The following is a 27,565-nucleotide window of genomic DNA, read 5'->3' on the forward strand; positions in this document are numbered from 1 at the left end:
AGTTTTGTTTCTCAATCTATAGAAATGCAATGAATTTTGGGAAAGCCTGAGAGGTTTGAAATATACTTTTAATACTACGTTACATTCAAATGCAAGCTTGGTTATGTATGTTTCTATCTACAATCTATCATCCATCCATCTAGCTGCCCATACATGATGATGTTTGTCCTTCATTCTCAAAAAAGACCATGACATTGGGGACATGATGCCTTAACATGCACCTGATTGGTAAAGGAGGGTTGGCGGGGATTGGTTGCTCCGATAAGTCACCAGTCTCACTTTCTCCTCCAGAGTCATCTGGGTTTTCAGATGACCCTGGAATACACATAGGACCAAAAAATATCATAGATTTAGAGGAGGAAGAGCCCACAGAGATCTGGTGGTTTTCTTATTTGACAAATGAGAGCCTCTGAGAGTTGTACGGGTCAGATTTTGAACTGTATATATGCACGCAATTTATGTATGTGTGTGTACAATGGCATATTTCACATATAGATTTTAATATATTTAAATTTTATGGAATATACATCTTCATACATTTCCATTGTAATGTAAATTTGTTTCCTATATATGTGCATGTGTATTATATTGATTTGAGCACATATATTACAAAACATGTTTATACGTGTGTATGTAATATGTGTATAAATGCATAACTGCACAGAGATTAATATATGTATATTGATATATATACATAGGCACACATGCATATGTGAATACATGAATGCAAGCATATAATATATCAACATAGATATAGATATGTATAGGAACTGACAGACTGGATAAAAATTCAATTTGTGATTTTTTTTTTTGAAAAGAGAGCTCTAGGGGTGGCTAGGTGGTGCAGTGGATAAAGCACCGGCCCTGGAGTCAGGAGTACCTGGGTTCAAATCCAGTCTTATACACTTAATAATTACCTAGCTGTGTGGCCTTGGGCAAACCACTTAACCCCATCTGCCTTGCAAAAACCTTAAAAAAAAAAAAGCTCTAGGATGAGGAACTCCCTCTACTAATGTAGGTTGGCATTCTCTCTCCAAATTAAGAGTCCAAGAAAGTTTTCCTGAAGTTGCCCAGTTTCACACACCCAGTAGAGATCAGATTCAGTGTCTGAAACCAGATCATCTTGTATCCAAAACCAGTGTTCTCTACAGCACACCATGATGCCTCTTTCTTATTTGTGGGTCTAAATATGCATGTCACAATCCCTTTTTGCTAATCTTCACTTAACTGATGATACTAATACTCAAAAATTAGGTCCACCAAACAATCACTTTTCATCATTTAAAGTACTTTGTAAGTTCACATTCCTAAAATATTAGCTTATAACACTCTAATATGGTGTTTATTTTTTGTCATTAGCCATAAAGTATAAAGACACTTACAGAAATAGTAGTAAAAAGAGTAGCAATGAAAATCTTCCCCATAAACTACTATTCCACCAACACTGTGAAAGAGATATACATAGAAATACATAGAGTTAACAAGTACAGAACTCACAAGTACATATAGGAAGCATGTGGTTAAGGTACACACAAGGAAGGGCAACTCATGCTCAGGATGGCAAGGCTGCCCTTGTACTATTCCCATTGACTGGCCTCATAGTTTCTATCAGATGCTACTCATCTTATTGCCACTAGAGGCTATTTCTCTCCTTTCCTGTAGTTTAGTTGATGTTGCCTCTAGCTTCAGGCTTGGATGACATCTTGTCCTAGATCACTGTTAAGCAGTTTCAGAAAGCTGGAGTCCATGGGATAACCTGTTGGAGTAACAGTTTTGGGGGGGGGCTGACATTTCCTAAGAAATAGCCCATCACCACCAGATTTTCTCAAATCCTTTTTACCAGTAGAATTGACTGCAGCTGGGTTCTTGTTCCAGGAAGTGCTGCAGTGTTCTTCTGTTGCAAGGCATCCTAGATGAGATGAAAGGAGAATGAAATCTCCCCCCTTTAAGATACTCTTTACAATGATGATGATGATGCTTTGTCCTTTATGTTCAAAGAAGATCATGACATAGGGTGCTGATGCCTTGACATGCACATGAATTGAATTTGAGGGGTGGTGGGTGCTATGCTAAATCACCAATCACTTTCTCCTTCAGAGCCTTTTGGGTCCAGTGACCAGATATAAATCAGGATGATGGACAAGACTCTGAATGAGAGACAATCAAGTTTAAGTGACTTACCCAAGGTCACACATCTAGTGTCATAGGCCAAATTTGAACTCAGGTCCTCCTGATTTCAGGGTCAGTGCTCTACCCACTGGTAGAGGATTATCTAACTGTGCAAGATACAAGGGAAAAGGTGAAGAGTAAACTTCTTTCCCCATAATTGACCTTGGGTAAGAACTTGTTTTTTTATCTAGACCATAAGATAGGATACTTGGCTAAACCTCCCAATCAGTCTCTGGACATTCACCATTTTCTTCAATTGACTTCATTCAGTGGTCAGTGCTATATAACATTGGATCAAAAGAGGAATTTTTCATTCTGTTTTCACATTATTTAGGTAGCCCCTTAAATTCTATTATGCCGTTATCCAGAAGAAGCCCTGAAGCTGTCATTAAAAACTTATGTTTACCAATACATATATGTGTATAAATGGATAGATAGCAATCAACTTACACATTAAAAATTTTCATGTTTATCTAACTAAACCTGTATATAAAATTTTCATATGGATAATGTAGACATGATTTTCATGTATCTAGATCTATATACTATTCACAATAAATATATAATATATTTGTGAGGTCTAGAGAGACAAACTGACTTTCCCCAAGGTCAAAAGACAGTGTTACCCAAAAATGAGATTTGGAATCGGGTCCTCTTAATTCTAAATCATGTATGTTCTTTGAATGGCCCCACATTGGTTATGAACCAGACACTGGTCTGAGTAAAACAATAATACATTTCCAGACACAGAATTTCTAATTAGTATGACAGTGTCTTACTGTAGAATTGGATAGACTTGGATAATGACCCTTGACAATCTTGGAATAATAATTAGTACACCTGGAAGCTTACCTTGGAAAGATTAAATTAAGTAAAATTACTTGTGAGTGGTAGACAATGGTTTTAAAGGGAAATTTGTTCCTGCCTTAATACAAGATATTTTTAAAAATGTTCTTTTTTCATATTTGCTGACTCTTCAAAATCAGCAAGGTGTTACTTCTTTCAGAAGCATTTTAATTAGGACATCTTCTGCATACTTGTTGGAAACATGACTAATTACTCAGGAAAAGACCAAAGTCTTTAAATAATAGATTCCATATATTTTGTCATGTTAATCAGTAAAAACTGGTGGGGTGGGGGGGTTCTTCTGTCTCCAGAACAACAGCAATCCACAAACTGTGGGGTTACTTCTCCACTTTATTAGAATTTTTAAAAAAAGAATTGCTAAACCCCTTTGAAGTATAAGATACTATAGGAGAAACAAAGAAAAATTAGACACAAACCCTGCCCTCAGGAAGCTTACCATCTAGGAGAGAAATCAAGATAAGCCATGATTACTCCAATATACTATAACAAATAAAAATGTAGTTAATAGTTGTATAAACAGAACTCTGTTGGAGCTCAAAGAAGGGGATGAAGAAAGAGGTCATAAAAGAACTGACATTTTGAAGCAGACTTTGAAAAGTCAGTCAAGTATCATTTACCAAACACCTAAGAAGTGCCAGACTCTGGGCAAGACTGTAAAGATGCAAAGAAATGAAAAAGTTTGAATTTGGGTTTACAGAAGGCCCTCTAAGACTATTAGCAAAGAGTGAAAACATCAAGCATTTTTTTAATTAAAGGTATCTGCACTCTAGAAATTATTTCCCCTTTCTCTATCTCATCTCATTATTATTTCTATAATATCCTTTTCACTTTTGAGAATAGTTTTAAATCAGGATGAGGGAACTATAAGAAAGACAGGAAGGTAACTGAGTTGAAGGGATAAAATGGAATCACTAGTGGAGAAATAAATGCATATATCTTAAATTTTCTTTGATATTAATCACAATTCTTGTAACTCTCTGCTTTGGTTATAATATTAAGTACTCATATATTTGCTTACTCCACCACCACCCCCCATTGCCTTACCACTGTCACTATGTTAGCCAGACTGTTAGAAAAGTAAATTCTGACCTCCATATTAGGGAGCAACCAAGAGACTGAAAATAATTTTATCTTTGTTCTCCTAGTGCTAATTGTAGCAAGTGTCTTGAAATTGCAATTAATCTAGGGAAGACAAAGGAGTCAAAAATTTCAATTGTTACCCAAATCAAAACTTTCCATATATCCTATTGGGAGTCTATGAATCAAAGTCACGTGCGAAAATGATGATCATAAAATTCCTGCTTTAATAGTCATGCCTTCGTCATGGTTCTATTCTAATATAGGGTATCCCAATGGACCTAGGGTATTTTTAGTCTTTAGTAGCCTGAAGTAGGAAGAAGGGAGGTCTAAAAACATCTAGAAACATTTCATGCATAAATTCAAAGGTGACATTACATTTAGACAAGCTTATAAAAGTAAAAGCAAGAAAGATAATTGAGGACTCAAGATTTAAAAGAGAGACAAAACTCTCATAACAAGTATCTTCAAACAATCTGCAAACTAATTTCATCATCAGAGTGTTTAATTAGCAAAGTCATTCTGTTAGGTACTAGGTTCTATACACCTGCAGACCATTAATTATTCATTCCTCCTGAAGGATTGACCCCAGGAGAAATGAGATTCCTTAATAGCTCCAAGTTTATTTTGTTAATTTCTGCAGACAATTGTGAATGTAGATGTCTTTTTTTTAAAGGAAAGAAATGTAAATTTATTGTAGGAGTACCCAAGATGATTAGGACCCTTTTTTCATGCTCTCAAAAACTTTCCTCATAATGATTGAAAAAACTATTGACTGATACACCTGGGATCCAGAAAGAAGCTAAATAAAAATGTCCTTACATTTCTATAATTGTGCAACACCTCTGAGTCTCAAAGGATGCTGGTTTTCCTCCCAGCAGTAGATTTTCTGGTTATTCACTGATGAATCTGTTCCATTAAAATCAATACTGTGCTTAGCAAAGTTCTTCTTTTCCTATCACTGCACCCATTGAATGTACTTGACTGGTTCTAATCACTGACAGTGTGGGGGGAAAAAAATAGCAACCATGTTGAATGATCAGGGCAAATCCAATGTTATTTTCTGTAGCTGAGATTAACCAGCAAGTCAATTTTCTTGTCAGACTCTGAAAGCAGGGTTTTTTTTTGTCTATTGGTTTAAAAAATATGTCTTGGCATTTTTGAGAAAAGTATACAACAGTGAAGGATGGAAAATTATGGAGTTAACCACAAGGTTTTAGATTTTGATGAGATAAGTCATCTAAACTCCTGCAGAATTTTTTTTCTTTTTCTTATGCCTTTTAAATCACAAAGAAGGAAAGCCTGGGCACCTATTACATATATATATATATATATATATATATATATATATATACTAATTAGAGCTTAGATTTTTTTTTAAAAGTTGCTGTTGTTGTTCATTGAGGTTTATAAGCACAAGCTATTTTTTAGAAAGTATTGTAGTTAGGAAGAAAAGATAAGTTTCCAATTATAATTTGATTACAATTCCAAAAACATTAATTAAATCTCTAAATGAGCCTTTATCCCATGGGAAAAGAAGATAGGAGGAAAAAATTTCCAGTACAGGCCTAAGGGGAATTTATGGTTTATTCAGGGGCTAGGCAAGTTGCACAGATAAATAGAAGTCAAAGTAGATATGTTATGGGCAAAAGGGGAGTTTCAGACTAAGTTCACTGAGAGAATTTAAGAGAGAGAAAGCTAATTTGATCAGAAAAAAACCTCAAAGAGAAAGTGACACCTAAAACTCAGACCTAAAAGATGAATAAAGACTGAAACATGAGGAAGCATCAGACTCTGATATGGGTGATGTATTGATTATTGATTCAGAGATGGAAGGAGAAATGACAAACCAATTTCAGTTAAAAATTAGTAATCTGGTGGCTGAAATATGGAGTCCTTGAAGGGAAATAATGTAATAAAAGTGTCAAAAGGTAAGTTGGAAAACAAATAATGGAAGGATTCTAGATTACTGACAATGAAACAGATAAACTTTTCATTTTTTTCTTTTTTTTTAAAGTGTCAGATGCATTATTTTTGAAAAATTTTCAAAATGTAATTTCATCTTGTTATATTTAGTAAGTTGCATGATCTCAATTATCATTCTATTGGGTCTTGTGAGAAATTTATTAATTTCTATATTTCAATTTCAGTTATTGGATTATCAATCATTACTTCTTTTGTTTGAAATTTGTCATTTTTCCATTACCTTCATGTGTCTTTAGTATGTTTTCTGTATTGTTTTTATTATTCATTTTCATTGCAGCACATAAAAGCTGCTAGTAGTCTTAGTCATATCTGAGAAATGAATCCTTAAAGAAAACTATTTTATCTTCTAGTGTTTTAGTACATTAAACCTCAAGAATACAGGCTAATCAGATATCCAACAGTCTCTTTTAATTAATGACAGTCAAAAAATATATGTTATGGGGGTGGCTAGGTGGCACAATGGATAGAGCACTGGCCCTGAAGTCAGGAGTATCTGAGTTCAAATCCAGTCTTAGACACTTAATAATTACCTACTTTGTGGCCTTGGGCAAGCCACTTAACCACATTTGCCTTGCAAAAACCTAAAATAAGTATATGTTGTGGGTTTGCTATGTACTAAGCACTGTCTGCATTGTTAATGTTTTAAAGAAATGAGATTTTATAACTCAAATGTAGGATTTGTTGTATTGCAATGACCCAGTCTTGATCCCAGAGACTTGAAAAAAATGCATTTCTTTCTTCTTTTGCAAGAGAAGCAGGAGTCTAGGAATGTGCAATGGAGCATACATTATCATTTTGTTGGATTCATATTTCTTCATCCCCAGGGGGAAAAATACAACCTTTTTAAAAAAAATACTTCATTGCAATCAAACAAATCATTTTATTACCTGCTAATGGAAGTTAGTTTCACTGGAATATTTTTAATGACTGGCAGAGACATTTATATAATATTTAACAATTATTTGTTTATTAAATCCTTGAAGATAACTTTATAGTTTAAATATATCTGAAATTTACTTGTGATACTTTAATTATACATTTCAACCTAGTCTAGGCCTTCATCATGACAAATTCTGAATCAGGACAGTCAAAATTAATGAGATTCTACTATATCTTCTTTGTATTATAAAAATGTTTTACTAGTAGCAAGCAAGCAAGCATCTGTTAATATTCTCTTATATGCTAAGCATTATGTTTGGTCTTGGGGAAACTAAGACAAAAGTGAACCAGGCCCTGATCTCAGAGAAACCACACTGTAATGTGGAAACCTGGTAGTTTTGAGAAATTATAAGATTTTTGCTTCTACTCCTAATACTGTTGAATTGACAAATCCAAAGTCATTTCCTTCACTGCCATCTTTTTCCTTCCTGGCAAAACATGGGAAACATTTGATCACTTTATGGTTCATCCATTGACATCCCCAAAAAGATGATCATTAGGATATTATATTTTAAAAGCATTGTTTTCAGCTTCCCAGTGAGCATAATAGAATAAAAAAAAATAACTGACATTTATAGAGTGCTTTAAGATTTGCAAAGGACTTTGAAAAAAATTATTACATTTTACCTTTACAACATTATTGTGCCATTTTACAGCTGGAAAAACTGAACCTAGGAGAAGTTAAATGATTTGCCCTATGTCAGATTGAATTTAGATCTTCATAACTCCAGGTTCAGCCCTCAATCCATTGTGTCACCCAATCCCTTCCTTTGAGGCAAAATTTTAAGTATCAAAACTTCTGCAACAATATTCCTTTATTTAAAAAGAGATCCAGGTATACTACCCTATTCATTTTTCTTGATTCCCTCCAGCTGTCTTTGCCTCCCCCTCCAAAAAAAAATTACCTTGCATTTATTTTGGATACATTTTGTATTTAATTATATGCATAGTTGTTTTATTCCTTGATACAATAAAAGTTCCTTAAGGAAAGACACTATTTCATGACTCCTGGCACAGTGCCTGGTATATAAAAATGTCTGATAAAACATTGTTAGATCTTTAGAAATTATTGTAGAGAGGGGGCCTACCTTCCTCATTATCACCTGCAACTACTGCAGACCAACTGCTGCCTACAGGCATCTATTATTATCTGCTCTATTAGCATAATCTCTTTAATAAGAGTAGGGGACTATCTTTCTTTTTCATTTATATGCCTAGGCATGGATGTCATAGTTAATTGTCTAAGTCTGGAGTTAAGAAGACCTGAGTTCAAGTGTAGCCTCAAATATTTATTCCCTCAATGACCCTAGATAAGTAACTTAACCTCAGTTTCCTCAACTGTAAAATGTGATTGTGAGAATCAGATGAGGAAATATGTGCAAATCACTAATCACAGGGCTGTCCTTGTGATTATCATATCAATCCTAATATACCTCTATTATAAGCTAATAATTTATTGCTTTTCTCTTAAGTTGATTTCCCTAACTTTGAAATATCTCTACTAAATAAGGTATTGGAAGGATTCCCTTTGTTGTCCTGTAAGTACTGATGAAATGAAGAGTATTAAGTAGTAGGAAATAATCTCTTTTCTTTCAATTTTTTTTATTTGTTTTTGAGAGAATACATGATTAATTAGTCCCAACCTCTTTCTCCTAGGTGAGAATTGTATGTCTGGATGCCTGCAATTTATTCAATTTTATTTAATTTTTTAAAAGAGTTTTATTCTATAGATTTTTATTTGGGGGGAGGAATTTTGTTAAGATATTTGAAATCCAATAGGCTTGACTCTGCATGACTTTTAGCTGCTTTATAGAAGGTGACTGGGTTCTAGAGCAAAGGTAATAGAATTTTTTTTTGGCAAGTCATTGGGGTTAAGTGATGTATCCAAGGTCACACAGCTTGGTAATTATTAAGTGTCTGAGATAGGATTTGAACTCAGGTCCTCCTGACTCCAAAGCTAGTGCTCTATCCACTGTGCCATCTAACTGCCCTGTGAGAAAGGATTTATAATCATAAGACTTTATTTTGAATAGAAACAATGCCACTTTTTAGCCACTTGAATAAGTCCATTGGTTTCTGCATTTATAATGTGGGGAAGATTGTGCTGCCAATAATTCCCAAAATAAGAATGTCATCTAGTTCAACCCATACCCCATAAAGGAGCATTATTGCAACATACCAGATAAGCATTCTTCTAATGTTCTCTGCTTCCGTAGGCAACTTGTTCCATTTTTATACTGTCCTAATTGTTAAGAACTTTTTCCCTCTCGGAGCTTCAATATTTCTTCTTTGCAATCTCCACTGATGCTTTTCCTTCTCCTTTTGTGACCAAGCAGAATAAATTTATTCCCTCCTATATCTAATAGTCCTTCACAACTTTACAGGTGTGTTAGGTAGATCAAATGAGAGAATGCAAATAGAATATAACCATTATATAAACATCAATTCTATTGTTATTTTAGGTAATAACAATATTTCTTTTCAATATAATTGGCAGTATAACTTTGTAAATATGGCAGATACTTTGTTCTACTTTGCACCTGGTTTCTTTGGTACCCTAACTCAAAGGCTGCTGGATACAGATTAACATGTACAATATTCAAAAAGATCCCTGTGGGTATAAATAGATGCAGTATAGACAAATAATAGTGCTGCCAATCTTCAATAATCATTATCATCATTACTTCTATTGTTTTGGGGAATGACAAGTACTTCTCAAATTAAAATTTTGAGTTTCATGCTCCTAACTCCCAAACTCCAAACTCCAGTGTCACCTTCTTTTACCCACCTGTAATTTTTTTTTTTTAGGTTTTTGCAAGGCGAATGGGGTTAAGTGCCTTGCCCAAGGCCACACAGCTAGGTAATTATTAAGTGTCTAAGGTCAGATTTGAGCCCAGGTACTCCTGACTCCAGAGCCGGTGCTTTATCCACTGCGCCACCTAGCTGCCTCTCCACCTGTAATTTTTATGAATTATCAGCTCAGAAGCTAATTTTGACCTCTGTCAATTCACCAATGTTATCAGTTAGAGTGCAATATTTAATCAGTATTTGATGATATCTTAAAACAAGAAAGCAAGAAAATTGGGCAATAAATCAAATGTAATTCTTGGGAGTAGAAGTTTATAATATGTCTGAAAAAGCCTCTAGTGAAATTACACCTGGGACTGTGATTCCCTGGAGCTGTGTTTGTCAGATCAGTCCAGAAAATTTCAACCTGTTAAGCAAGATTTTTTTTTTAGGTTTTTTGTTTTTTGTAAGGCAAATGGGGTTAAGTGGCTTGTGCAAGGCCACACAGCTAGGTAATTATTAAGTGTCTGAGGCTGGATTTGAACCCAGGTACTCCTGACTCCAGGGCCAGTGCTTTATCCACTATGCCACCTAGCTACCCCTTCAAGCAAGGTTTTGATTTCATTTGACCCACAATTATTTTTCATGCCATTAAATGGTACAGTTGATCAATATTCATCATTAGGCTTCTTAAAGCCATGTCCATTTTTTCTTTGCATTTCATTTCTAACATATATTGCCACTGACATATTTGTATATTGAACAAATGATTTATTTTATTTTTCAAACTTGTGATCCAAGTCCTGTTCTGTAAAAACTTGGATAGTAAAATAGCATTGATCATTTATTAAATATCTATTTTATGCAATGCATTATATAATGTAATTTATATGAAACAATTATTATGTGGAAAAGAATTTAGATTATCAATGCTGAATGCAAAGGATACACTAATCTATCTTATAAAACCTATGTATGGTGTGTATAACCAGTCTACCATGTCCCCAGCAATTGAGAATTAGGGCAGGCATCCTGAAAAGGTGGAAACTGTAGCTATATACTAGTGTTCTTTGCGATTAAAAAAACATAACAAAAATCTACAACTCATTGAATTTATTTTAACTCTAGGCTTGCTTCATCATGTCAGCTGCAATTGTGTAATAACTATGGTGAAAGTACAGTTGAATCTGTAAGTTCATAATATTTCTCAAAATCCTTTACAGTGCTCAGGTCCACAATAATAGTGTCCTCAGCTAACTCCTGTATTTCCCATAGATGGTTGGACTGGACAGGGAAAGGGTATATGGGAAAAGTAAGTCTCTTGCCTGATCCTTGTCAATAAGACTAAATTGGTCCTAGAACCAGTGGGCCTTTAGGTCTGGTTTGGAGAGTATTTTAGAACTAAATTGTATTACTAAGTCTCATATCTATTTCCTGGCTGGGAAAGATAAGAGCTATATTAGCTCTTGTAAAAACAGTGAGTAGCCCTACAGGTCCTATCTTAATGTAGGGAAGTGTGGTGAGGGGGCAACTGGTGAGGCAGAGCTGACCTCACCTCTGATTGTGAAGGTTTGAGCACATACACCAAGCCGGTGCCAGATGATTGTGAAGGTTTGAGCACATACACCAAGCCAGTGCCAGATATATGCACTCAACTGTTCATTGTCAAAGATGAGCCTCAGTTTTGCCTCACCTGCTGTTCCCTCATCACACATCCAGAGAATAATATGTATAAATTATTTTATAATTTTCACTTGTTAATGTTATTAACCTAATCCATTTCTAATGATAGTCTCCCTCATACCTCAAAGCTAATACCTTTCCTTATAATTCTGCAATATATAGAAGTAGTAGGGCAGGTAGGTGGCACAGTGGATGAAGTGCTAGACCTGGAATCATGAATACTCTTCCTAAATTCAAATCTGATCTCAAACACTTACTAGTTGTATGACCCCAGGCAAATCACTTAACTCTGTTTGCCTCAAATTCCTCTTCAGTATTATAAGCTGGAAAAGGAAATGGCAAACCATTCCAGTGTCTTTACCAAAAAAATAAAAACAAAGAAAAAACAAATGACATCAAGAGTCAGATACAACTAAAAAAATGAGTAAACAAAATGCACAGGATAACAACTGCCATTGTTATAGAGCTTTAAAGATTGTAAAGCATTTTTAATACAGCATCTTACTGATTCTCACAACAAACCTTTAACAAACCTTTGCATTACAAATATTATCCTTATATTATTGAAGAATAAATTGATAAAGTTAGATAACTTGCCCATATTCACAGTTAGTAATTGTCAGAATAGGATTTCAGATCCTGTCTTCTTTCCATTACCCCCACAGGAATCTTCAGAGAATTAGGTTTCTATCACCCCCTTTCAATCATGTGACTCTTCTAGTCCTCCTCTCTAAAGGCTGCTTCCTATAGAGTGTGACAGACAATAAAAAGTAAATATGATAATATGTCAACAAAAGAAAGGGATTGTAAACAAGGCTGAGGAGTTAGAGATTGAGACTGATTGGGACCTACCTTTTTAGCCTTTAGAAACTTGAAATGAAGATCTTAAGATTAGAGACAGGGACATAGAGGAGACAAAATGTTGAATAAGAGTTTCCCTATTTGTCTTCCATTGTGGCCCACACTTCTTTTGATGAAGAATATGGTAGTCACTTTTCTAGGCCCCTGCTAGTAGCTACAAGATATCTATTGGAAAACAAAATCAAATCAACTATACACTTTGATGCACAGCTAGCATAATTAGGGAGAAAGGAAAAGAAACTTTATGCTCTAAAAAATGTATAGAAGCTCTCTTTGTGATGGCAAAAAAAATGTAAATTGTAGGGAAAATGGATGAATAAGGTATGGTGTATGACTGCAATGGAATATTACCATGCTATAAAAAATTATAAATTCAATGGGAAAACATGGATAGACTTGCATAGAACTATGAAGGATGAAAAGAGTAGAACCAAGAGAATGTTCTATACAGTGACAACAATATTGTCTTAAGAAAAACTTTGAACATTTTGACTATTATTAATACCCAAATTAATTTCAAAGGACATTTGAAGGAAAGTACAGTCCTCATCCAGATCAATAACTGTATGTATAGAATAATTTTTCTTATATGTATGTATTTGTGACTAATGGTAGTCAATGGAAAAAAAGAAAATCTACATAATAACTTTATCATATATTCAAAATAATTGTATATAAGAGATTTACAGTTCCATGTAACATGTATTATGTTAAAGAATTGCTTTTTTATTCCATAAATTAAAAATAAAACAAATAAAAAATTTTTAAAAAGCAAAGCATCTTGCTCTCAGTACTTTTTACTCAGGAAACAGTACCTATGGGAGGAGAAAGGGAAATTGATTTTAGGAAGAGTATGGAGGTTCTAAATCTTTCTGTAAAGACTGGTCCTACTAAATGGTGTGAAGTCAAACATCTTCTGGGAAGTATTTTTTAAGTTCAACATTCATTTGCCTGACCACAAGAGGAGTGCACATGGGGAAGAATGAAGATAATCAGTGATTCTTCTAGAATTTCTGATTTAAGGGAGGATCATGTACTATCAAAGTAGAGAAGTATTTGGGTCTAGATCTAGATCTAGGAGAAACAGTGAGTACATTTCTGCATGGTAAATAGTTTATTATCCATTAATTTAATTTAAATAAGATTTATTTATGATAAGATTAAAACACTATTTACAATTAAGTATTCTCTCTTCAGTGGGGAGAGACTGCATAATGCTCATGTGATAATGACTCCAGACCTGGTAAAAGGTGACAGAGTACAGAGGGATCCAAGGTTTCCCATAGACTTAGGTTTTTAAAAGCTGATTCTGATTGGGTAAAACAGATTGACTGATGAAATGGTCATCAAAAGAGAATTGATTTATTGACTATTGTTTATTCTCTGAGAATTGTTGGGAAGTTGACAGTTCCTTTGTACTTTAACTCATTGACATGGAGTAGCATATGCCTGGAATAAGTTCTCTTTATTTAGTAAGTATTTAATGAATATTTGTAGCTGCTTATTTTGGTTGTTCTTGAACTAGTCAAAAAAGTTTTTTAAAAAATATTCAACACAACACATCAAAAATTTTAAAGCATTTTAAAAAAAGTATGCCATTGTGCTAGGGATTGAAGACATAAAAATAAATGAAAAGGAAGGAAGGAAGGGAGGGAGGGAAGGAGGGAGGGAGGGAAGGGAAGAAGGAAAGAAGGAAGTAAGGAAGAAGGGAAACTTTCTCTGTTATCATGGAGCATAAATTCCACTGGAAATTAGGAAATTGGATTTAAAATTCCCTAGTCATTTCCTGAGTTCAGATGTCTAACCCTATTATTATTTTAATATACTCTTTTCAATAGGAAATGGTTAAAATTAATTAATTATTATTATTATATATCACATAGCTAAATATACTATTACATGATAATGAATTGTAATACAAGGAAAAGTCCCAACAATTCAATCCTCTCTTAATGATCATCTCAGCTTTTCAAATAATTTATCCAATCAGAATCAGCTTTAAAACTCCCGGTCTATGGGAAACACTAGGTCATATTTTGCCAGATTTATAGTCAAATTACATGAGCATTATGTGGTCTCTCCTTACTATCATTCCTGTTTACCTTGAAAATGCGTCAACAAAACTAGGAAATATTGTTTCAAATGTGCACAATTTTGCTACTTTAAAAAATTCAAACATTAAAACTAGTATATATTTTTGAGATGCTAAGATGAAAAGATCTATCATAAATACAGAGCTAAAAAGAATCTTAAAGGCCATCTTCTCCTGGGTCCTTATTTCATATGTGAGAAACTGAAGATCACACTTATAGTACAAGTGAGAGGCAACATATGAACACAAGTCCTCTCACTGCAGAGGCTATGTTCTTTCTATAATACTGAATTTATCAAAATGTCTTTCCTTGAAAAGAGGAATGTAAATTTTACTTCCCTATAACTTTTCTCCAATAAAATGGAAGGCACTTTAGTGCATAGGCTATTTAATTTTTGTCTTTGTATCCTCAAGTTCTAACAGAGTGCATGGCACACATTAAGTGCTTGATAAATGTTGATTATTATATGTATATATATATATATATATATATGCATCCATATGCATGTGTCTATAATATATACACATAACATATATAAAATTGTGTATATTCACATGTGTGCATATAAATGCTTATATGTGTATTTTACTTGAAAGCACCACCATGTCTACAGATTATTTCACCTGAGACAAAATAGTTATAGGTGGATTGCAGTGGCACTGAATATATTTGAGTGCAGAGATAATCTTATTGCAGGAAAGAGGAGGTTTGAATAACATGTGGATTCAAAGGATAGCAGAACAACAGTGGTCAAGCTTCAGGATGTGTTTACCCAGAGATAGTTGAATAATTTGATAGTCAGGGGTAGCAGTATGTTGTCCTCTACCATGCAAGGACCTTTACTCAAATCTTATTCAACTCATACCAATCATGGAAGTGCTGAAAAGTTATATAAAAGAAATATAGCCTTACAGTAACATAAGATGGTAGTTATTTTTTTATTTAATTTTATTTTCAACCATCAAAAATATGTCTTCTCTCCCATACATGGCTCCCCATCACATATTGGAAAGGAAACAAAAAAAAAGAAAGAAAGAAAACAAAACTTGCAACCAAACATGCAGAATGAAGCAAAATCTCCTACACTGGCCATAACCAAACATAAATTTTATTCTTTATCTAGAGTCCATTACACCATCAGAAATAAGCTGCATGGCTCATGTGGCCACTGGAATCATGGTTGATCATTGGTCTGATCAAGTTTGTCTTTAGAACAGATTGTTATTAAGTAAAATATTCTCTATGCTCCTTTCATTCTGTATCATTTAATAGAAGTCTTTTTAGGTTTTTCTAAAATTCTCCTTTTTTGCTATCTTTCCTGGAATATATTTCATAACATTCAAATATTATCCTAATTATATCATAAGAGAATGCACAGTGTAGTGACTTTGGGGGCATAAGTCCAATATGTCTTTCCAATATTTGTCATTTCCCAATTTTTATCTACTTTGTCAATCTGATGAATATAAAACAGAACCTCAGTTTTACTTTAGTTTGCATGTATCTGAATATAATTGACTGGGAGCATCTTTCATATGTTTGTTGATAACTTGGAATTCTTCCTTCCTTTGAGAATTGGGCAGCTAGATGGAACAGTGTGTAGGATGCTGACCCTAAAATCAGACCTAATTTTAAATCTGGTCTCAGATACTAACTAGCTAGTGACCTTGGGAAAGTCACTTAACTCAAATAGCCTTGCAACCAGGACCATCTTCAGTCATCCTGATTCATATCTGGTCCACGGACCCAGGTGGCTCCAGAGGAGAAAGTGAGGCTGGTAACTTTGCACAGCACCCTTTCACGCAAATCCAATTCATGTGTAAGTCATGACATCATCTCCCTGATATCATGGTCTTCTTTAAGAATAACAGACAAACATCATTATACCTTGAGAATTATCAGATAATATCCTTTGACTATTAATTAGTTGTGAATGCCTCTCATTTTTATAAATTTTAATCATTTCCTTCAATATGTAAGAAGTAAGTCCTATATCAGAGAACTAGCTTCAAAGATTTCCCTCTAGTTCCAGTTTCTAATTTTAGCTTCAGTTATTTTGTTGTGCAAAATCTTTTTTGCATCAAAACTATCTGTTTTATCTTTTATGATATCCTGTCTCTCTTTTTATTATGAAAGCTCCAAAACTTAGTTTCTTCCTTGACATTTTTTAAAAAATTTTAATCATATGATATTTTATATCTCAGTCATGTATAATATTAGTTTCTACTATATAGATCACTGTAATAAGCACTGACCATATCCCTACATGAAAAACTAGATTTCTTTGATGGTACACTTATCCTTAATTCTTATTTTGTAAAAATTGATTCTTTAATATTTTAAATTTTTTGAGGCTCTATGCTTTCATTGGGGTGAGGGGGCAGTAATCCGCCTCCCTCCTGGAGGTTTTTTTTTGTTGTTGTTGTTTTTCATAGCAACATTTGATAACAATGAAGTTTAGTATTTTCTAGTTAGAACAGGGATGTGGGTGTGAGACAAAGGCTGCCTCTTGTTTGGGTATTCACTCCTTTCATCCTCTTGCTACCTTATGCTACTCTTCTACCAAGAGTTCTATATTAACAAAGCTCACAGTGTTATTACTATTAAGGGCTGTCACTTTACAACAGCAAAGGATGACAGCATCTAATTAGCTCTGTACATCAGAGGACTGAAACAGAATTCCTCTTTAGGGAGATACAAATATCTTTACAATTATGGTCAGGGAGTTCACCAGGACTTACTATTTCTGACTCCAAACACAGTAAAAAGGCTGATTTATTATCAAAGAATTTTTTAAAGTTGTATAGAATTTTAGAAGTGATATAGTATAATACCTATTTCAATTTACTTAGTTTTTTAGGTTTTTGCAAAGCAATGGAGTTAAGTGACTTGCCCAATTGTGACACAGCTAGGTAATTATTAAGTATCTGAGGTCACATTTGAATTCAGGTCCTCCTGACTCCAAAGCTGGTGCTCTATCCACACACTACCTAGCTGTCCCAATTCCTATTTTATTGATGGGAAAATAAAACCCTAAGAAGGCTAAAAGACCCTTTGCCCTTTGCCCAAGTTCAAATTACCTAGGCAGTAATCGACAGAAACACAGTTCAAAATATGACTTTAAATTCACTGTTCTTTCCATCCTATACCACCTTTTCTATCTAACCTTCTGATATAATTTTGGATTCTGACTCTGTCATCTATTTTATGAGCTACCGATCCACTTATATGGAGGACTGCTTCTCATTGTTGACTTTCACAGTTAGTCCCTAAATTGGTTATTGCTTAGACTCATAGAAATTTATGTTTTTTATTTTTGAAAGAGACCTTAAAGATCAGTGAATCCAGTGCCCTTATTTTACAAATGAGGAAACTGAGATATGGAAAGCTGAAGTGATTTGTTCAAGGCCAAATCATCATTTAATGAAAAAAAGTAGAAATAGAACATTATTCCTTGCCCAGAATTCTCCATATTATTACTTTGCTCATTAGTTAACAGTGAGCATTGATCTATTCAAATATGCTGACATTTCCTTCCACATTCAGTTCAAATGTTACCTTCTGCAAAAGGCACCTTCACCCCATTCCCTCCAAGATTACCATCCATTTTTTATGGATATATCTTAAATATAGCCTTTTTTTTAAACAAGTTGAATTCTGTCCTGCTTGCCCATCCTCACTCCCATAAGAACATGGGTCCATCCAGGACAGGAAATGCTTTTACCTTTCTTTGTATCCCCAGCAATTAGCATAATTAGCATAATCTTTGGTACTTAGTAGGATAATGATCTATAAATGTGAATTATACATAAGAGTTCCTTGATTTATTGATTAATGAAATTTGTCAACTTATTAAATATAATAATTTTTATTATTCCTTTAGATACTAGCAAATGTTATCATTTTCATATGTGGAAACCTGGCAGGAGCCTACCACAAGCATCTCATGGAACTGGCTCTACAGCAGACCTATCAGGACACCTGTAATTGCATTAAGTCCAGAATCAAGTTGGAATTTGAAAAGCGGCAGCAGGTAACATTACACTTTAAATTTTAGAACTGTACTGATGTGATCATTCTATTATGTGTATCCTATATATTATATATGTTATTATATATAATATACATAGTATTATATATATTATATGTATCCACTGATGGAATTAAAAAGTAGAAAACACAGCTATTTGCAAAGAAGTTTTCAATCAGATATAGTTCAACAGAAACAAATAAAAATACAAAAGAATGATAATACATGCCCTCAGGGAGTTTAGATTGTAATAAAAGAAATTAAAAGGAGGGTGTGGTAGAGAAAGTCCAAAGTAAAGCCTGGAGGTGCTGGGAGAAATCATCCAATCAGAGAGAGATAAAAACAGAAACAGAGGGTCTTCTAATATGTGAATTGTAGGGATGAAACTAGACATGTGACTGAAGGGCTGACCATGGCAAAAGAGGTCTGGAATACAGCCTAGAAAGGAAATGGTAGCTCTATAGTACCACATGCTTAATACAAATCAATCAACAAGTATTCATCAAATTGCTACAATATATCCCACTTTGCTAAATCCAGTGAGCAGAATACAGAGAAACTATGATTGAAACCTGCATCTTGGTAACCTCCCTAGACCAGAACCTTCTCATCTGTAAAATGTAGAACTTTGGCTGACTTCTGTTTACCCCTCTAATTCTGATTGTGTGTTCTCATTCTTCCTTCTATCCAAATGCAACACCTGCCCATAGCTGCCCATCTCCCAGTCTGGCCTCCATTGCCATTTTCCCTAACATTATGTTTCCTAATCAATCTCTTGATTGATAGATTTTTTTCAACTCAGAATTTCTGATTATTTGTTGGCATGGAGGGAAAAGTCATCTACGGAATGATGATGGGGAAGGAAATAGTAGAAAAAGTGATCTAGGGAATCTTAAATCATTTATTTTTAAAGTGCTTTAAAGATACCCAGTACATTATCCTTATTATCCCATTTGTTCTTGACAAGAGCTATGGAAGGAAGACTCCATAGTTACTATCTCCATGTTGCAGATGAGAAAACTGAGGTTCAGAGAAGTTACATTACTTCCTGAGCATTGCCCAATTTAACTTAGAAAGGGTCACTGGAATGGAGCTCTGTCCTAACTGCCATTTTCACATTTCCTTTATGCTTTGCTGCCTTAGATAGTGACAGAAAAGAGAATGGCAGCAAAATATAGTTGTCTCATATTATGCTAATAGTCTTCTCTGACTATGCATAATTGAGTGCTGAAAAACTGACAGATGATAAATTCCTCCTTTACAACATAATGAACTCCAAAGCAAGGCCCATGTGTTTTGCTAGCTTTGTATGCAACAGTACCTGTTGCAGTATGTATTTTGTGTAGCTGAATAATTAGGAGAAATAAAAATGAATATGTAACAAAGATAATGAGTGCTTTATGAAAATGCTGGGAGGAAAGTTGGCTGAAAGGCATGGAACTTGTGGAGTCAGTGGCTATAGACAGGTAGACTGTAAGGGAAGGTTGGAGGTGAGCACTGCACAGAATATTGAAACAATCTTCTGATTGGCTGAACAGAGAGGAAAGCACATTCCAGCCTAGGTTCATGAACTCTGTATTCTCTGCCCAACTCTATTCTTCTTCCACCACAAAGAAGAATCTGAGTGAATTATGAACAGCAGATAGGTTAGAATGGTGGAATCAGAGACTCTTATGATAGGAAATTCCTTTCAGATCATGTAATCCCAACTTGTACTTGAACTGGAAGCTTTGCTATAAATAATAATGATAATGATAATCTGAGTTATAACCCTGTTCTGTTTATATTTTTATTATTGACTGCTAGTTGTTTCATTTAAGCATGTGTTAGCTACTATGTTGGCAAAATTTTAAGCTTCCCAATCCTCATGTTCATAGAATCTAATATGTATTATGGTCTCACAAGTAAACTCAGTAAATATTTGTTGGATGAATAGAGTAAATTGGCAAAGTGCTTATTGAATGAATATAATTGACTAGAAGCTGTGATCATTATCATGCCCTAGGAAGATAACTGAAAGCATATGGTTGAGTCCTATAAAGAGGCTTCTCTGATAGTGGTTCTCTTTCTATGTTTTCTGTGGCTTGTGAGATTCAAGATGAAAAATGTTTTGGGGGTGGGAAGAAACAGTAAGATAATCTGATGGAAGATGGTGACAGATAAGAGTAGAATTAGAGACAAGAACTGAAAATTAGCCTAAATAAGCTTAACTTTTTAGATTGCCAAAATAGTGTTAGCACTGGCAATGAAGAAATTGAGAAATGGTCAAGATTTCCGGTATATTTAAAATGTATTCAATATATGGCAGATTTAACTTTAGGGCATGGTGGAACATCCAAATGAGGAATCTGTTGGTCATTTGACTTTCACAAGATGCCTTTTATTGATCTCTGAGAACCCAAACTATAATAGAAATTAGCCCCATGGCTCTATTTAAGGAAATGACTTTCTATGAACATTCACATGAATGTTGGTGCCATTAGCTTTTATCTCCTTCATTCAAAGTTACTTTTAAATATATTGTGGCATTGGGAGACATCAAGCTCAACCCTTGTATTGAAATTTTTTACTTTGTTTGGGTTTTCCCCCATTGGACTGATCTCATATCATTCATTTTCTTTTTTAGAAACATGAATTCCATCTGCTCATTCATACAGTAATACCACACAAATCCCATAGTTTAGATATGGAAAAAAATTTCATGTGACAGTATTTTTATAAAGGAACATTTAAAAGCTGAAATGTTATACCATGGTCTTTAATTGGCCATAGGTAGATTATAGAATATTATCAGTAATAACATTTGTGGGCCATGTAGCATTAACAATAATCACCTAGAGCATATGACTATGAAAAGTGGTAGGCCACTTATGTAGCAAAAGTAAGAGATAGAGGCAATTAGGTGGTGTAGCAGACAGAACACCTGCCTTGGAGTTGGAAGGACCTGAGTTCAAATCCTGCCTCAGACATGTAATAATTGCCTAGCTATGTGACCTTGGACAAGTCACTCAATCCCATTGCCTTAAATAAATAAAATTAAATTAAAAAAGAAGTAAGAGATAATACATGGGCAGCATAAGACCTCCCAGAGCTATAAACAGACCAGAAGAAGCAAACCTTGAGTGTTTGGAGGTATAATCTCTTTGAAAAATTTAGAGACCTGAACAAATGTCACTCAGGATGAGTTGACAGGGTCTGAATGGGCTGTGATCAAATGCCTAACAAATGTTCATTGATTATGATAAAAGGAAGCTTACTGATCATTTCCTGGGTCCAATGAATAATAAATAATAATAATAATAATAAATTTTATATAGTATTTTTAAGTTTCGCAAAGCCTAATATAAATGTTATATCATCTGATCCTCACAACTCTCTGAGGTTGTGCAATTATCATCATCCTTGTTTTATAGATGAGATAATAGGCTAAGAGAGATTGAGATGGAACTTCCCATGGTTTATAGAGCTAATAAATGTCTGAGTCAGGATTTGAACTCATCTTTTTGACTAGATGTTATGGGATCTATTCACCTATTTTTGCCCCACTAAAGTATGGAAATTTGTTCATTTTAGCATAAAATTTCTCCATTAATTAAAATTTACCTAATTAAAAAGCACACACTTTTATAGGGCATACTTATTTATTAAACTTCAGATAACACTTAGGTCATTGACCACACTTTAAAACCTATTCTAGAGAACTTCAGGGATATTATAAAATTTCTTTCAAATCTCAGAGTTTCCTCCCCAAATGATGATCAGAAGAAAAGGGATTTGGTACCATATGTGTCCCAAAATCTGATGAATGACTTTGGGCAAGACCTAATGTCTGTGGACCTTAGCACATTTAGCTATAAAAATATAGAAAGTTGATTTTATTATTTCTGGTGTCCCTTCCAAGTCTAAAATGTCATGATTTCTTCAGTCCTATAACTTAATCCAGCATAACTTCAGGTTAGAGTTCCTAGTCAAAGAAAGAAATATGGAAGATTATATAGCCTCAAAGGTTGAAAACTTCTGTCTTAAACCATCTTCTTCCAAATATGCATACCCAGTGAATACAAAGTATATAAGCTATCGTAGATGGATGATTTTAGGAGTAGGACCACAGGATTCAGAATTAGAATTTTCTTTAGACAAAATGTAGCCCAACCTCTTCATTAGGCATAAAAGGAAATTGAGGTCCAGTGTGATTAAATGAATTGTTCAAAAATCACACAAGTAAAATCAAAGCTAGAATTTGTATAGAGGTCTTCTGACTCTTTAATAAGTGGTTCTAAAATCATGGTAGAAAGCAAGGAAGTGATATAGGGCCTTTAAGAGGTATGGCACCTAGCTATGATACATATAACTAAGTTGTACAGATAATATACATTGATGTCCCATATTTCCTACCCCCAACCAGTGTTTTCTAAAGTATTCTAGAGAATATCTAGGATTCATCAGACCTAGGAAAGGGACTATTAAGGGAAAAGAAATGTGAGACATGATCAAAGTAAAATAGATAATGTAGGGTCACTAGTGTTTTTTAAAGAGGGCAAAGAAGTATCATTTGATTATTTCTATTTATTTCAATAAAGAATAAAAGACAGCTATTAAAAAAAAAACTTGAGAAAATATATCCAAATGTGTTTTATAAAACTTAGATGAGACCTTTACTCTAGAATTAAATTAGATCACTGTTCATTTGAGCGTTGGCTTTGATTAATTTTCTTCAGTGATCCTGAGAGAATCATAGCCATCTTTTATGTACCCTGACTGTACTATAAAAGGCTCCTTGTCAGAACTCAAGAGGCCTGGAGGTTTTTGTGACTAGAATCTGTCAGGGCCTTTCGTAAGTTGATGAGACATTGATGCAGAGCAACACAAGAGCTCTCTTTCTCCACTTGTTAAGCCCATTAAATATAGAAGACAGTCAATAAGTCCTTGTTGAAATGAATTTAATGGAATATTGCTTCTATATAAGAATGAAAGCTTAGGTTGTTTTTTTTTCATTCTTTCAAGAGAAACTAGAAGCTGTATTTGTAAACTGTCATTTTCTGGGCTGTAACTCATAGAATTTCAGATTTTATCAGTTGTTTTTGAATGTTACAGCAAAAAGATAATGAATTTCATAAAAAATAACTGACATTTACATAGTATTTAAAAGTTTGCAAAGTGATTTTCACATGACATAGTTTTTTTAAATTTTTAAACATGAAAATATATGGACACAAAGATCAATTTATCAGGTAGGGAATGGACAAGGTGTGAAGTCTTTCATTTTGGCTACATGCAAATAATTTTTAATGTTATTTTTGTTATTGTTGCAGAGAATATTCTTGTGTGTTTGTGGTGTGAGAAATTCAGCAATAAAGTAGATGTTTCAGCTTGTTACCCTGACATATAAATGGTGCTTAATAGACATTTACTGATCAATTGAAATAAAATGCAACCATCAGATCTATATCATTGCCATTTGAAAAATTCTGATTCTGGAATTCAAGAAATTCTACTAAATTTTGGCTTAGTATGGCTAGTTAGAAGCTCTGGAGAGTATTTTCAATGATATAATTATTTCTTAACAAATAATTGCCTGAGTTTCACCCTTTACAGGGAATATAAAAGCATTATTGTGCTTTCCAGGAATTGAAGCCCATTTTTAAAGTAAAAAATATAACACTGTACTTACTCATATTTTAATTCCTTTATTGGAAATGTCCATAGTTTCTGGCAAATGGGGAAGTAAATGAAAGAAGCATAACTCTTTGATCAGAAAAAAAAATGTAGTTTCCTTTTCTTGACCATAGTAGAAAGGGTTTTTTACTTCTTGAAAAATGAGGTTCAGAAATATTTCCAAAACAAACGATTGTTTACAAAGTTTTAGTTAAGACTTAAAACCAATTGTTATGACTATTGTTCTATTAGAAACCAGGAAGGATGGGAATTCAGGGAAGTCTGGAGAGATTTGCATGAGCTGATGCTGAGTGAGATGAGCAGAACCAGAAAAACACTGTAGACCCTAAAAGCAACATGGGGGCGATGATTAACCTTGATGGACTTGCTCATTCCATTAGTGCAACAATTGGGGACAATTTGGGGCTCTCTGCAATGGAGAATACCATCTGTATCCACAGAAAGAACTGTGGAGTTTGAACAAAAACCAAGGACTATTACCTTTAATTTAGGGGGGGAAAAACCTGATATATTACTGTCTGATCTTGCTATCTCTTATATCTCTTATACTTTATGTTTCTTCTTTAGGGATATGGTCTCTCTCTCATCACATTCAATTTGGATCAATGTATACCATGGAAACAATGTAAAGACTGGCAAATTGCCTTCGGGGGGGGGAGAAAGTAAGACTAGAGGAAAGTTATAAAACTCAAAATAAATAAAATCTTTATAATTCAAAGAAACAACTGTTATGGAAAATTCTAATAGAATAATGCTCATTTAGAAAAATTTTTCCAATTTTCTGCATTTTAATATCTGGTATTTTAATATCCTAAGGATCCTGCATTCAACACTACTGGCACAAGGGTCTTTATCTATTAGTATTATCAAGTATTGAATCTCTACTATGTGGATTTAATACCTACACTAAATAGGGGAACACTAGAGATATGGAGAGTAATATGTTATGATTTTAGTCTTCAAAGAATCTATATTCTGGTTGTAAAGATAGGGCAATTTAAAAGATAGTAAGTTAAACAATGTAAAAGATAATAAGTAAAAGCTAATAAGATGGGGGCAGCTAGGTGGCACAGTGGATAGAGGGCCCTGGAGTCAGGAGTACCTGAGTTCAAATCCAGCCTCAGACACTTAATAATTACCTAGCTGTATGGCATTAGGCAAACTGCTTAACCCCATTTGTTTTGCCAGAAAACAAACAAAAAAAAGGCTAATGAGATGAACCTCTATAATTAAAAGGAAATGTTTAGAACATGACTACATGGTTTTCTGAAAGATAGAGCTTTTAGGAAATTGTCCTGACCTCTTCCTTCCCTTGTACAGATTTAGGAACTCTCTTAGGAATGGTAAAACCAAACATCTTGGTAACAAAAGTTTTTATAATAGGCAAAATAGCAGCTCTGCAAGAGATTTTCTTAGCATAAAAAACATGGTATTGAGTAATCCAAAACTCCACTGATAAGGCTGATATCCTCCAATGAGGCTAGTGGAACAAATATAAACTGAGCATGATATTGTCTGATATTTGATGAAATGTCCCTTGGCTAAGAATAAAGGAAGTCAGTGAAGTAATGCCCCCCCCCCCTTTTCCATTCACTAGAACAAATGTTTAATTGCAGAATTTTCTGTTCTTTTAAATTGTTTACTTTGTAAATTCGTTTCAAAGTAAATCCATTTGACATAAGAGATCAATCCTAATCATTTTTGTGTTTTCTTATTTATGATGGAAGAAGGGAAGTATTTCTGCAAGAGAAGAAAATGGGGTTTGTTACTGATATACAGAAATACAGAAAGTACTAAGTAAGGTTCAAGCCCTATTTCAAAAGTGTCAATCTGACAGGAGGCTTAGGTAAATCCAGAAATAATCTTATTATTCTAATTGATTAATAATCTTTTTTGGTTTTGGTTTTGGTTTTTATTTTATTTATTTAAGGTAATGGGGTTAAGTGACTGACCCATGATCACACAGCTAGTCAATTATTAAGTGTCTGAGGTCAGTTTGGAACTCAGGTCCTCCTGACTCCAGGGTCCTGTGCTCTATTCACTAGGCCACCTAACTCACCTCTAATTTATTAATAATCTTGATATATTTTCTCAGAAGCAGAGCTAAAATGGATCTGTTTTTTTCCCTTTACTTTAAGGTTGAAATGAGTCAAACCACCATTTTACTTTTTGGGGACAATATTGGCTGTTGGGTTGTGGTTTTTTTTTTTTATTTCTTTCCCTTCTTCCCTCAATGCATATCCAGAGAAAGTTCTCTGCAAAAGTAGAATTGAGGTAAGTGAAGAGGGACCTGAAGGCAGGGGGGAAAGGTATGGTCAAACTAAGCCATTAATAATCATAGTCTACTGATGAAAATAATTATTCTTCAACTTCCACCTCCAAGGATATAATTGAGCAGTCACTGATTCTATATAGCAGCAATGCAAAGTAGAATATTTTCTATACCAAATGAAAATTATAGCATAATTTCTATGTGCCGTAAGAGTTAAGGAAGGGAAAATCTCTGTGACTTAGGATTTCAAGTCCTTCTTTTGTGCAAAATTTGATCCGATTTTGTTTTTGGAAAAGTTCTTTGTTTCCTTTGTGTTGGATGTGTCAGATGTGTCAGATTGTGTCAGGTGAAATGGGACCTGTTTTCTGATCTTTCCTAATGCCATTTTCTTCATAGTTTCTTATTCTTTTTTAAGTTATGGAATAAAATAAGCATTTCTGATTGCACATGAAACTGCAAATCAACTATGCACAATTTGCTATTCCTTTCAAATATACAGCAAAATATCACATAAATTTGTTTTTCTCTTACATGAAAACATACTAGATATGTGAAATTATTGTATACATACTTCTATTTATCAGCTCTTTCTCTGGATGCAGGAAGTATAGTTCCTCATTTTAAAGAAAATCATACAAAGAAATCTCTGTCATCATTTTGTCTGTGATGAATTACAAAGCTAATTACAAAGGTGAATATGCCTACGTATATGAATCAATTAGTACTTTACAAAACAAAATATGCTTTTAAATGATTTATTTTATTTGCCTAAAGGTTATCTGGGTGTTTGGAGAAACTCTTCTAAGTACTTTTAGAATTATTGTATCATGTAGTTAGATTATTACCTATAAAAATTTTATGTGAGGGGAGGTACAGTAGAAGAAGTGTAATTAACTGGGTAACAAAAGTAGAACATTATTTTTCTGCATATACTTAGTAAGTTACTAGTCATTCAACAAGTCTTTTTAAAATTGTTCACTCTATATATATGCTAGATACTGAGGATTCAACAACCAAAAAAAAACCCAAAAGTCCTTGCTCTCAAAGAGCTGTCTAATAAGGGAGACAGCATGCAAGCAATATATAAACAAGATATATGCAGGATGTATTGGAGATGAGAAAGAT

At 34.0% G+C, this 27,565-nt stretch overlaps 1 protein-coding gene across 1 annotated transcript in view; it reads left to right on the top strand.

The window, feature by feature from the left end:
• The window catches only part of ADCY2 (adenylate cyclase 2), a 553,319-nt gene that overhangs the window by 286,179 nt on the left and 239,575 nt on the right, over positions 1-27,565 (top strand). Inside the window, exon 4 of the mRNA XM_074199408.1 lies at positions 18,346-18,495. Within this exon, the coding sequence (XP_074055509.1) occupies positions 18,346-18,495 (150 nt within the window). The remainder of the gene's footprint in view (positions 1-18,345; positions 18,496-27,565) is intronic.

This window comes from Macrotis lagotis, chromosome X (genome assembly GCF_037893015.1).
Source record: "Macrotis lagotis isolate mMagLag1 chromosome X, bilby.v1.9.chrom.fasta, whole genome shotgun sequence".
In the NCBI taxonomy this organism is placed as follows: Eukaryota; Metazoa; Chordata; class Mammalia; order Peramelemorphia; family Peramelidae; genus Macrotis; species Macrotis lagotis.